This window comes from Hirundo rustica, chromosome 6 (assembly GCF_015227805.2).
Source record: "Hirundo rustica isolate bHirRus1 chromosome 6, bHirRus1.pri.v3, whole genome shotgun sequence".
Classification (NCBI taxonomy): Eukaryota; Metazoa; Chordata; class Aves; order Passeriformes; family Hirundinidae; genus Hirundo; species Hirundo rustica.
Window position 1 is genome coordinate 28,009,126 of NC_053455.1, and position 14,158 is coordinate 28,023,283.

The window sequence follows — 14,158 nt, forward strand, 5'->3', positions numbered from 1 at the left end:
GCTGCAAGATGCCAGCACACTGTTAATGTAAGTATTCACTCCATTGTGTGTTTTGTTTATGCTGATTCCATACCAATATGCGTGCTTCCATATGTGCTTTCCTATTATATACAGCCATAAAGTAAATGAGAGACACCAGCAGATAGTCAGATATTCTTCAGAAACCCTGCAGCCTCCTCTCCTGGGAAATAATAGCAGCACAGTGAATAGAAAGTCTGGCAGCCATCAATGCAGGATGATTACTGCCTATCCTGATCTCACATTTTTCTAGTGGGAAAACCCAGACTGGATGGATGCACGCACTGTGCCAGAAGCAGCCTCGTCTGTTTGTATTACCCAAGGAAGCGCTGCATAACTGAGCATCAGCTATCAGGGCATAACTGCAAAACAGTCACAGCTTTTTATCTGCAGGAGTCATGTTCGGATTGTTACAAGAGCAGTGGCTACAAGCTGATAGTGTCTAAGGCCAAGAGTTTCAAGAGTGGCACATAAGATCTACCTTAGCTTATGGAAAAAAATTCCTATTTAGAGGCTTATGCTGACTGGAACACTGGGTTGTTTCTGCCCTATTAATCATCCTTCTTTTGGCTGGTACAAGCTATAGAAGAGCCCTTGCTCAATCCCTTAGGTCACAGTCAGCTGGTGAGTACAATGAATGTCTTTTCAATTTACTAATGCCCTGGTGCTGAAGCCAAATAAATTGGTTCTCTATCCAAATCCAGTGTGAAAGTGCTGTCACAAAATTCTGCTGGGGTCTGGGATAGTGAGCTCAGGGGTTTCTCCCTGGTGTCAGTCATATCTACACTGCTACTTTGCATAGAAGAGGATTGTCTCCTGCTACCAGGCAACAAAAGTAGAAGATGGGATCTGCCATAACAGGAATAAACACAAAAAAACCCCCCCAACAACAACAACAAAAAAAAGGCAAACAAAGGATAAAGAATATTAGGAGACTACATTAAACATCACTCACAAATACCTATTTCTTTCCAGACCTTTCCCACAATTTCTAGACCAGCAAATCAGCACAGTAATCTTTCCTGTGTGACACACAGACCTCTTAGTCCTCATCTGTATCAGTTCACACAAGCAGAGAGAACAAGAGGTTGCTGCAGATGCATCCCTTCAATATATGGCCTCACAGCTCTTGTGGCAGGAGCTGACACATGACAAGGAGGCTCCTGTTCCCCAGGTTTGGTGCCTAAGCTGTCACATCTCACTGAGGGCAGGAGAGGCAGCTGGCATGACTCAGCATCATGGAAGAGGGACAAAGATCTCAGCATTGAAGGGTGAAGAGTGCAGCTGTCTTGTCACATGGCTGTTAGCCAAAGTGTAAACCATTGTTCTGTTTGACTAAATGTCTGGTTATTAATGTTGTGATTCATGAGTAACCATGTGTGCTGTATAAACAGAAGGCCCCAGATTTATGTGCTTAGTTTGGAAGAAAGAGTATGAGAATGAGACCGTTCTTCAGGAGGAGGAAAATGGAGAAACAACGGATGGAAGCAGAGAAAACCGTTGTTTGGTTTTGGGGTTTTTTTTACAGGTTTGTTCATGGAAGATCCAGATCAGTTCTCAGATTCAAGCAAGCCTGGCTGAAACAAGTATTTTTAAATGACTTTTGGGTGGAAATCACTGTGACTTTGCAGACTGCCTGAACCAAACAAAATCTGCTCAAATTCAGGCTCACACAGTGAGTTTTCCAAGTCATTTGATGCAGTCCGAAATGTTAGGTTGTCTAACAAGTGGCTGACAGCTCTGCTAGACATCTTCAAAGCAAAAGGCATAATAAGAGAAAATTCTCTCTTTTTAAATGACTTTTGAGGTAGTGATGCTTCCTATCCCTTTGGTCTTACACCTCCTCAGAGCACTGGAACTGTATTTGCTAACTGGACTGAAAAGGTACCTGCTGCTTGCAGCCATGCAAGACATGAACATGAAAAACACCTCTTACCCCTGAAGTTCCTGCTCCACGGAACTCATTCAGCTTTTTCTTGAGCTGCAGGCAGTGTTCATAGTCATTTCCCACATCACCTACGTTAATCATGACCTCCTGGGGAAATAAGCAGCAAACAGACAAATATTTAGATGAAGAGTACAAGAACATGGCAACTCCCAATGCTTATCCTGATGCAGTAAGTTCTGTGATGTGTCTATAAATCACCAGCCTACAGCTTCTGAAAGAGTCTCTTCTGATCTTTAGATAATTATGAGACTTGGTCCCAACCCCTATTTTGATCTATTACTGGCTATGGAAGCAACCTCTGAATGAAAGTGATTCTTCCTTCACTCCTACGAAGAGAAACTTTCAGATTTGATATACAATGTGAGTGAAGGCCAGCTGCCAAATGCTTCAAGTCTCTTCCTTTCTCATCTGCTTCCATTTCTCTGTCTCAGCAGAGACACATGAGTAGGCCACAAATAATCACAAACTCTTCACTTGCACAGTTTACATGACACGATGTGCTAACATTGCCCAATTGACTCTGGTATGGACAGACTCCATAGAATTTGTTCAGTCATTCCTTTCATATTGTTTGTAGAACCTGTCTTGATTCTTCCAGACAAAAATCACTAAGAAAATATCTTGGAAGATGACACATTTATCAGAATGTCATTGCTAAATAACAAGTCTCTAGTGTGCTGCTTGGGTTAAATACTAAAATCCACTTGCCTTCTCCCTGATCCAGGCTTCCACCTGGTCCACCTTCTGGAGAAATTCTAGGAAGTCCCGACTGTCCTCCAGCATCTTTCCACGAGCAGCCACAGCTCTCTTCAACTTCTCCCAGTGCTCCTGAAGCATGCGGACTTGGCGACGGATCTCTCCTGATTTTGGGTGACCTTTTGACACCAAGGCTTCTCCTTTCTTCACATTCAGAAGAAGAAATTAGAAGTTAAAGTTGCCCCATTTTTAATGGAATTACTGCATTGCATGACCTTCCTAGGAGGACTCTTTCACCTTCCTAACCTGGATTGAACAATATATTACTAATATAAATTCTTATCACCCAAATGATAAAGCCAGCTGGAAAGCTTTTACATTTGGAGGGAATCTAGAATCATAGAACACTAGGATTAGAATATTTCCCTGCCAAGAAAGATATTCATGGAACGGGAGCACCAAGTATTACAGATGATTGTGCCCTTTAGCTACATGATTCACCCAGTTCCAACAAGAATATTCACAAATCGGCATGAAATCCTATTTGCCTTTTGTAGGAGCAATCATGTCAGGCAAGGAAGAAGTCAGTGTATATTTTCCTGTTTGGCTATAAGGAAAGATGGAAGTGACCTGAATGGAACAAATAAAGTATCCCCCTGTTGTAAATTAACAGTGTTACATTTCCATGACAAAGCAACTGGGTTTTTGTCACACCAGTAGGATAATTGATGCAGAAGTGATGACCAAGCTACTCTTCCTCTACATTTCATCAATCTGTCCGTCTTTGGACCACCAGTAATAATCTGTAAAAACACTGAGAGAGTGAGAGGGTCACCTTATTAACAGCTGTGATGATTTCTTCATTTGCTAGAATCTCTGCCTCAAAGACCTGATGTTTCTGCAGTAGCTTCATCTTGTCCTGCAGATTGCTGGGGTCTTGTATGGAAGGATCCTCCAGCTTCTGCATGCGCTCACTGATCCAATCTTCTGCCTGCAGCATTGAGAGGCACTCGAGTTAGCACCACAAATTCCTGGGGTCCTGGGGCTTCCTCCCAGGATGTGTCACTATTCCGTGCAAGTGTCTGTACCTGAGCTGGATAGATTGGGTGGAATCTGACAGCTGAAGTGGATCTCCAGTGTCTGAACTTTACTTTGTTAAAAGCAGGTAGGAATGAAACTAATTTTTATCTGACCACAGGAGTAAAGAAAAATTCCTTGAATACCTCAGATTTTATCACAAGGCATTAACAGATTGTACAACCTTCTAAATTATGTAGAAAAAATCTTTGAGCCTTAACACAGTATACATTTAAAATGAGATTATGACCACTGAGTCTGAGGGTTTAGGGCTCTGAGTTTCATCTGGTATCTCTGCCATTGACCTACCTGCAAACTGGGTAAAGATTCTTTAGAATCCAGTGCCTCACCTATGAAACAGCACTAACATTTCCTCATGTCAGTGGTGTTGTGAGACCTAAATGGAAAATGCAATGCAAATAAAGATTTGCTGATGGGGCCCAAGCACTTGTCAGCTTCTTTGAAATACAACTGTGTTTGTTTTTATACTTCACAAAATTCAAAATGGTCTCATCAGGAAGATCAAATTCAGAACAGCAGGTGATTTGTGAGAGCTAACAAAGCAAAAGTTATGTGTTTCTCTTAGGAAATAATTTTTAAGAGGGTTTTAATGTATGCAGGATAAAATGAAGAATAGGATAGCAATTTTCCTACAATTTTCTTTAGGTTCTGCTGAACTTCAGCTCTTAGCACTGAAGGAGATATTTTCTATCCATCAAAACACTGGGACCTGAACACTTGGCATAATATTGTAACTGATCCTGTTTTCCTCAGAGCACTGAAGTAATGTAATGTTTTGACAACACAAGAGCTGCAAATTGAAGGGCAGCTTTATTAGTTCCAGGATATCTTGGCTGCCCTTGTGGAACCGTGCACTACGTGCACACCAGACTTGTCAGCTGGAGGATTTTCTCTGTTAATGAATGATTTGAAATGTTGTTTCAGCTGCTGAGATTCTATAAACAACAACAGAAATAGCTCTCACTAGCAGTGTGCTCTCCAGAAGCTGTTTCCCTCCAAAGCACGGTCAGAGACTCAAACAGGCCACGTCAAACGTGGCCAGGGCTACGCATTGTCATGTGCTGCTTTAATTTCCAACACCCTCCTCCATGGCTCTCTCCCATTCCCAGCCACACATTTGTGCTTCAGTGTCACTCGAGTGACTCTTCATCTGAATGGGAGACTCATCCATACAGTTGGAACGAGAAACAAACCGATCCCCAGGATAAAACGACTTTAAGGTTGATTTGTCTCCTACTTTTTAATTAGAAGCAGTGGCTTTAATGACAGACTGAACATCTGCACTCTTAATGCCTTGGTTTATTTTAAGGCTTGTTTAAGATGGCTCTAGAGAGTGAGGGATCCTTCTCCTGGCCTCATGCCCACATTCAGATGTGATCTGTTTTCCCAAGATCTTTCTATGGAAAGATTAAATGTTTGTCTGGGTAGCCATTTTCACTTCATTGAAGACAACAGAAAAACTAGTGTTATGCTCAGTATAGGCACAAGATCAGACTTATTTCTATGACAGCCATAAAAATGTGGGCACTACCAATTTAGAAACTTACTCTTTCAATATATCAGTTACTGTAACCTCGTGAGTACAAATGGTAAATTACACTGATTTTTTTAATGACAGAAGAATGCAAAGCATATAAAGGTATGTGCCTGCTCCAAACATCTAGGGATAACAAGTGATGGTATAAACAGATAATACAAGTTAACATTTGGGTGTATAAATGATTCTCTCTCTCATTCCCCTGAGATAAAGATGTAAATGGTTTTCTATTCTTATGTACAGGGTGAAAGGGAAAGGAAGTATTACTAATATCATGAGCAAATTTCAGAGTCAGCATTAAAACCCAGAGCCAGCTTGAGAAGTCAAAACTTTTTACTTTATAATATTCCCTCTGCTGTAACTTAAATACACATATTTCCAAGTAGCAACTTGCTCATTTGCCTTCCAGATTAACACTGTGCTACAGACTTTTTGGCAATAGGGTAGTCTGTATGTCTGTCTCACTTCTTTCCGTGAGACAAAAGCATCACGTATCTACTGTACAAGAGTGAGTTTTATTTCATAAAGTGCACATGATCTCTTAATTATTGTGGGTCATTGTAATAATGTGTGTACTTCCCTATGTAATTGCTTCTAGAGAGTAACTAGAAGAATTTTAATGATGACAGTGATCACTGTTTTCTGCTGAACAAAAAATTCTGTTTGATTAATAGAAATTCCTTTGAATTGAATCATTTGAACATGTTTGCAGGACAGAAAGTATTCAGGGGAGTGGGACCTGAGCTATGGGCCGTGTTCTCTTAGTAAGTAAGAATAAGCAATGACCACATTGATTTCACAGCCAAACTCAAAACTCATCTCCAAATTTAATATTCCTGTGGGACCATTCTCATACATGAACCTGTACACACCCAGAATATAATTAAAATCAAATTAAATATTCCATTCTATCCAACAAAGAGAAAGAAAGTCATTACTGTAAGATTTTTGGTTTTTAATTCCTTGATGACATTCACATTCTACAGCAGTAGGCAATGATTCTAGGTTGGTGAGGTAAAGGAGCACGTAACCTAAGAGCAAAAACTCCCCAAACAACTCTTGGCTGAATTTATGTGGAGAAAGAGGATGAGAATAGGGAAATGTTCTTCACTATGCAGGGCCAAATCTTGTGCTCTAAGTGTGTGATTCAAGACTGAAGGGGGACTCAGCCCCAGCACTGATTTGAAATTACAGAGAGATGGAAAGAAATGCATAAGTATTCCTACCTAAGGGGTTGTTTGTTTCTCTAGAAGGACATTGACAATTTCTCTACCAAGAGGATTTTGGGAAATTGCTATTTTGAAATTATAACCCCTGTGCAATGCACCATCCAGTCCATCCACTTCCCTCTGCCAGTCCAAAAGGTGGACAGGTCCTTAGCAGTGGATTTTCATTACTTTCCTACCCTGGGATAGTAAAAGTATAACCAAATAATGCAAGTAAATATTTGGGTGTATAAATAATTTATGATAAACTTAATTAAAAGAAAAATGAAGAGGGAAAAAAAAAAAAAGAAAAAAAAGAAAAAATAAGGAAGAAAAGGAAAAGAAGAGCTCTGGTTTTGTAAACCATTGAGGGCATTCCATGGGGCACAGCAGCAGAAGCGGGGGATACCAGACCAGTGAGAGTGCTTGAAAATGTGCCCCTGGGTCTGTGTGCTCTTGTTTATGCCAGCACAGTTCTCAGTCACACATGTGCTGCCCTTTGAGAGGCTGACCTAGTTTGCCTTTCCAACAGTAGTGACTGAGCAGAGCTACTCAGTTACAGGGCTAAGGCCAGAACAGGCGACAAACAGAGACCGGCATGTTCTGCAGAGGCCAGCCTACAGTAGCTCAAGAGCTATGCTGAGTCACAGCAGTGTTTTGGAGGCCTTCAATGAACACCCATTAACAAAGCTTGGTGCTCAGGCCATAATGCTTCCCACTTTGTGTTCATCCTGATTTGAAATACATTTTCTTTCCTACCAAAAGAAAAATATGTATTAGCTTGCAGTTTTCCTTTCAGCTGTTTTATTTTAGCAGAGTTTTTGATGAATGAAGTGGCTGCAATGGGCAAAATGCCACAATAATAGTATAGTAACCGGAATGGTGTTGAAGCATCATTTGCGTGAGTGTGGCAGGAGCTGCCACACCAGAGTAGATCATCCATCCCCCTAATAATGTCTGGCAAGAATGAGCGCTTCATCCAATAGAGGTAGAAGGTTCCTCTGCTTTACATCCCCCATCCCAGTCTAAAACCCTCTTACCTCTTCCAAGTTTTGGTAGAAAAGTGCCAGAAGAAGGGCAGTCTGCAGCTTCTCTTTCCTGCTCTGGGACAGATCCCTGATCTGACGCTTCCTCTCATGAATGACATCCAGTTTGTGCTGCATCTTTTGCCCTACCAGTCCATCAGCCTTTTCCAACCTGCTTGCCTGTTCTTGAAGAGACATCATCTGAGGAGGCAACAGATCTGAAATTACTTATGCTTCCAAGTGGTGTGAAAGAAACAAAATGAAGCTCCTTTCATAGCTAAAATATTATGGTTTTTTTTTTTCTTTTTCTGTAATGAACCAAGAACAGCAGGGACAAGTTAACCAACATTCCCCCCCAGCCTGTACTATGTTACATCTATGACATTACTGTCATTGGACTCCATGGTACATCCTGGCTACATAAATTAATTAAAGTTGTAGCTTCAGGAGTCCCTATGCCACTGATTATCCAGTGCAAGGAATCATGGAGCAAGTGTGACATCCATGGCTGCTCAGATTTTATTGCTTTCTGGAAACTAGAAATGTAATGTAGCGCTCAAAATGAGCAATCAGTCTGGCAGGGAGCTAGCAAGAGTCCTGGGAATTCATTCTGGGGAACCCAGGCAGAGCCACAGATTTAAGTTTAGACCTAGCCTGGGTGACTACAGCAGTGGCCACCATCCAGACAGATTCCTTTACACACAGGTGGGCAATTCAGTATCTATTGCAAAGGTGCAGAGAATCTGCCCATTTGGTACAGCTGTTGTATACCAAATGCATTTTTAAGTAATTTGACAACTTTTTGTTAATGTCAAAATACCTACTGCATTTTGTAAAATACCTACTCTATTTTACTTTTTTTAAAGGTCACTTTTTTTTAATGAAAAAACCCAGAAACTTCTGATATCCATAATACAATATGGCCTGCTTTAAATATTTCTTCTTGTAAGTCCCCCATACTGAGTGGTTTCCCTATCTGTTGCGAGGACTTGGGCATGGACTGTTTTGACATTTGTTCTCCATATTTCCCTCAGCTTCCCCATTTTATCTTTTGTTCAAGTGTATCAGGCATTTCACACCTGTCACCAATTCAGAATGTCACCATATTAAAAAAAAGTATATGTATAATTTTAGCTCATAGAATTCTAGTTGGTAGAATATTTGTTGTTTATTTTTTTACCTTCTCATCCTGTGTTGCCAGAAGCTTCTCAAAAGCCTCGTGTTTCCTTATCAGTTGCTCTACTTCATCCACAGACCTTCCGAGGTCACTGCTTTTCAAATAAACCTATAAAAAAAGTTTATTATTTTTCTCAGTGAATTCATTATCCCACAATCTTGATTCATAAAAGGAAGAAGAAGTATTAACTCTGCTGCTAAGACTACACTAGAGAGGGAAAAAAGGAACAGGAGGCAACAGAAGCTAGAAATTAATGATTAGAAGTCCACGGTCTTGAGCAAGAAAGAGAAGCATTAACAGGTCTAGTTAAGGAAAGTGAGCGGTCAGTCCTTATCACAATGACTAAGTCACAAGGCAGTGAATTCCAGAGGTCCAAGCCATCCTTGTAATCCCAAGCAAGATCACTGTCATGTCTGACAGATGTCCATATGATCCCTTCTTAGAAGAGTTCCCATAACAGAGACTTTGCAGCCTGGCTGGGGAACTTAAACCAGCGCTTTATTACTTCAGCCATTAGCAGGATTTCCCAAACATCTAGCCTGAAAATGCATGGCTATAGCTGCACCTAGTTCCGTACTGCCTTCTTCTTCACGCTCAGGAGATTGTTCCTGTTATGTTTGCTTCAGCCTTGTGCATGTTTACAGACCTTTTGCATACTGGGATTTCTGTCCTCTTTAGGCTGAAACAACAGTGATCTGATCAATCATTCCACAATCATTCCATTCAAACAGCTATGTCTTTTTGATTCTGATTATTCTTATTGTTCTCCTCTGGGTTTTCTCCATTTCCACTCATTTTGAGACTTGATGTAACAAGTGCCAATAAGCAATAAGGCTGCCAGAGCGATGGTTGTGAAGTCAGCAGAATGCCTTTCAAGCTGCAATCTTCAGCATGTGCCTGTATATAGAGCTTGTCTTTTATACAGTGCCATGAACCCAAGATCACCTCAAATTCACTATGAGCTTCCAGAAACTTTTCAGAAGAACAGATGTCAGACCAGCTTCTGCCCATCTTGTACTTATGCAGCTGATTGATCCTGAAAAGATGTCATAGCTTGCACCTGTACCAAGTGCATTACATCTGTCATTTTTTCAGGCCATCATTCCAACTTACCTGCACTGATTTTATTTACTGCCTGTTCTGCCAATCTCTGATGTAGAAAGACTTTAGTCCAAGATAACAAATGTGGTTTTAAGGAATCTGACCTCTGCACCTTTTAAAACTGTGCGAGTGTGTATATTTTCCAACTAATTCACACATGTCTCAAAGACATGGCAGTGTTCCCTTACTCTGTTCTGGTGGTAAGAAAAGTTATTGCCCAATTATTGTCTCATATATTCCGTTATATTCATTTTTGCCAAATGCAAAAGAATAAAGAATACAGTTATCTATTATCAAGAAAAAACTATGCTTTTCTGCATGTTGAGAGGAATTTATTCCTTTCTATTGGATGTAATTGCCCACAGGCTCTTTTCTCATTCAGTGATTCTACAACAGCAGAATAAAATTCCCAGTTACAGGCTCTGATGGGCCATGAACAAAAACTACCCACGGAGAAGGTTCACACTGAAGTGACTACTGGACAGACTTTGGGAAATCAGACTGCTGTGAGGGACTGCATTTATCATCAGTGTGTAATGTGTAATCCATTTTGTGAGCTAATGGAATCACAAGTCTTCGGACAAGGATGAGAAATGCCAACCAGCAACTTTGCTTGGGTAAAGTGCAATTAACAGAGGTGGTAGAAGGATTTGAAATCAATTATACAGTGTGAAAGGATTAAGAGGCAGGAAAGAAAGAGAACAGAATCAGTGAAACAGCACAGCTGCTAAACATTTTGGAAAAGGACTAGTAAAGGACATTGGTAAATCTGTGCCTTTAAGCCATAGATGTGCACAGGAAAAAAAATATCTAGAGAGGTCAATCTTGCTTTGCAAAACATCACAGTCCTGTAGGAGTCTTACAGGGTGTTTTTTATAAGAGTGAAAAGATGTTCTTTGACAGCTACTTTAGAAGACCAGCCATAATGTTCATTCTCTGGACGACTGGTTAACCCCACAGTGCATCTTCTGCGGGAGAGGCTCCCCAAGTTTGAACAGGTGTGCAGGGTAATCCACACCTACTTGCCAGGGTCTGACTGCACTAACAGGCCCTGGATGGATCTGGGAATCTCTCTGAGGCTCAGCTCTGGACATCAGTCCCCCCTGAGCTGCATTGAGGTGCACTGATCCTGCCCTGATGGCCTTGGACTGGCCTCATATTTCAGCCACTACCTTGCCTTGATGCTTGACCTTCAGCTGCTCGATGGACTGTTTTACAGCTGCCACCACTCAGCCCTCCTTGGTGGCTGTGGATTAGAGGACTGACAGCCAGATTTGGCCTGATGTTCTGGCCCATTTTTGGGCTGTGAATATTTTGCATATATGGAAAAGTGCACAGATAAATATCATGCCCAGGCCAGATTTTCAAATTGTTCTGTGCTAATCCATTCCCATCACAGTAATTGCAGTCAAGAAGAAAGAAAGGTCACCGTACAACAGGCCTAAGTTTATAGCACGTCTGGCCCATAATTCACCAGAATGTCTGAAGAAATACATTAATGCCTCTGCTATGCCTCTGCATGTTACACACAGCCCCCACCAGACACTCTGTCATTCAAACCTTAATCCTTTGATCCATCCTACTCATCAAGCGCATGAAATGATGAGAGAGGTGTTTTTTTAGAGTGTTATTAGATTTAGTTTGTTCTTTTGAAGAAAAATGTGTCAGCTCCAGGTCTATTTACTGTAATGCTTTATTAAACCACTTAAAATTACCATCTGTATTTACACCACTGCTGCTAACACAAACATAAAGCCACATGCTGCATCTCTAGTCTGGTGTTTTAAACCCTGCTTTAAAAATTCTTTAGCTTCCTGATATGTTTTGTGGGTTATCTACCATTTCTGGTCAAAAAAGATTTACCTCCAGGACTTCTATTTAGTAACTGCTAGCAGTGAAACTGATACCTGAAGAAAGGGTCAGCTATTAGTTTTCCTGCTCATATATCTCTGATGGAAGAAAAAGGCAAGGGACATCTACTGGTAAAGATGGTTATTTTCCTTAGAGAAAGAGAACAGAGACATCTGAGAGCAGGGGTGTGGGGTGGTGACTCATAAGCAGCTGCCACTGGAGATCTCAGTTCCTAGCTCCCACTGAAATCCCCAGAGCACAAACGAATTGAAAGCTCAATTCTTTTGGATGTTACAGCAGTGGGAAAAAGTCCTCCTGATTACTGAAAGCTTTGGACTAAGTCCTCCAAGTAGATGTCTGTTGCAAGTGCTCTTGGCAACCAAGGTTTTGACACTGAGTAGGAAAACTTGTGCTCAGAAAGAAAATTTCTGTGAAAGGGAAGTGGCTGCATACTTTGCAGGGGAGGCAATGGCAAGGTGCTCGGAGGAGAGCAGCCCTATAGCACCATGAGTGCTGCTGCCTGCAGAGCTGCTGAGGTAAACGTTTTCCATTTATCTTTTGCAGAGAAATCTTATGACAGCCATTGCTCTAATTAGAACCACAACTTTTTTTTTCATTTAAACACTTGTTATACCACTGAAAGCAGAACAAAAATTTACTTCCATGCCACAACACTGGCCTGTTGCCAATTACCTCGCTTTTTGGCACACTTTTAGACAGGTCTCCCAACTCCTGCTCTGAATGAGACACATTGATTTCAAGTGCAAAACATTGCACAGCCCTCCTCAGGTAACCCCCCAGGGTCTCCCACAGAGTACATCAGATATAAAGTTTCTTTCAAGTTTGTTTCTATTAGGAATCATGGCTCATCATTGGGAATTTAATATTCAGCCACAAAAAGAATGAAAGTCTTGGCCACTCACCATAAAATAGATTCCTTTTTAAGTGAAGACTTCCAAAGATGCTTAAAACCACAAAATGATTTTTAAGATTTCTGAGATTTTCTGGAATAAATTTTCAAGTTATGAAAAATGTAAAGCACAGAAACAGAAATTTTAACCCTACTGAACTGGAGTTTTTCCTTATTTCTGAGTTAATTGCATAGCTGCTGCCAGAAAGACCTCTTTCATACAAGCTAATGCAAAATTAAAAACAAGGTCCTATTTAAAAAATAATTTAAAATAAGCCAATACTATTTACACAGTTGTGTGACAGCATCTGCCAGCTCTAGCTTTTGGAGAAATACTGAGTGAAACAGTTCAGTCACTATCATAACTATGTTCTCTCAATGCCACAACTTCACAGTTACGTACACTGGAAAATTACACAGCCCCAAAAGAAGTTTGTATTCCAAGAAGAGGAGTTTTTATTTCTCTAGAATAAAATGTATTTTAGGTATTTGTGCAAATCCACCTCCTTCATCTGCTTTCGCTCTTCACAGTATAACAAGCTCCACAGATTTTGCCCCTCACTGCCTGCCATGGGCTTGCTGCTGAGATTGCAAGAATGCCACAGAAAAATCTTTCTGCTCTAACCATGTACTAAATGTCCAGATTATTATCAGTTTTTAAAACCTTAACTTAAAGCATGTAAGCAAGTCCAAACTATCTGCCGAGACAGAGAAGAATAAAGTTTGATTTGACTTAATTCTGATACAAGTAAATACTAGAAATAGTAACGAAAATAATATGAATTTTGCTTTAGCAAAGTAAGTAAATGTTCTTGATACCATGATTATATAAGGTTCACAAAAATGTTTTACTATGTTTCATTTCAGTAAAAGTTATAAGAAGGTATCATACTATAATCACAACACTCAGCTTGTTTATAAAAAGAAAACATACATTCTTTTCTATCATACAGACACTTCTGTATTATTGGCATCTGTTCTCACCATCTATATGCAAAATTCTAATGCTGATTGCGTTTAAAATTTTCTTCCCTCTCCCCACTGCATGCTCTCTCCTTGTCATAAGAATATATCTGATACTGGAAGCATCTATGGGAAAAACACAGAGATGAAACTGGTGTTTTTCTGATAACTGCTATGGTAGCTTCCTCACATCTGTTTCCTCCTTCTTCAAAATTCACAGTATTGATCCTTATCCTGCAAGCATTAGGTGTTAGACCACAATCTTACACCCATACAACATCATCATTTAAATATTTACTTATGAAACATTTATCTGAAACCAGAATAAATTCCTCTGAAACTCCCCATAGTTTCACTGCTAGAAACTTTGCTGGGATATCCAAATTTGATGTGCTGTGGACATTAAATTCCCTTTGTTTCCCTCAGGAAAGGGTGGTACCTCTCCTTTTCTACGACGGGGAAAAAAGTGATTTCTTCCTACATACTTGAATACTTTGGCTTTTGAAAGCAAGCCTTGCTTTTAAAGTTACAAACCCAGGAATTAACCATTTAGAAATGTAGCATAATTTGACAAGTAAGGAAATGAAAACAGTGAAACAGAAAAGAGCTAAGAAAGACTACACGGAGGA

The 14,158-nt window shown here is 40.3% G+C and overlaps 1 protein-coding gene across 1 annotated transcript in view; it reads right to left on the bottom strand.

Moving 5' to 3' along the window:
• Positions 1 to 14,158, bottom strand: part of SPTBN5 (spectrin beta, non-erythrocytic 5) — a 128,526-nt gene that overhangs the window by 30,944 nt on the left and 83,424 nt on the right. Inside the window, exons 37-41 of the mRNA XM_040066761.2 lie at positions 8,708 to 8,812; positions 7,543 to 7,728; positions 3,498 to 3,653; positions 2,675 to 2,866; positions 1,955 to 2,053 (exon numbers count right to left, since the gene is read on the bottom strand). Coding sequence (XP_039922695.1) covers positions 1,955 to 2,053; positions 2,675 to 2,866; positions 3,498 to 3,653; positions 7,543 to 7,728; positions 8,708 to 8,812 — 738 coding nt within the window. The remainder of the gene's footprint in view (positions 1 to 1,954; positions 2,054 to 2,674; positions 2,867 to 3,497; positions 3,654 to 7,542; positions 7,729 to 8,707; positions 8,813 to 14,158) is intronic.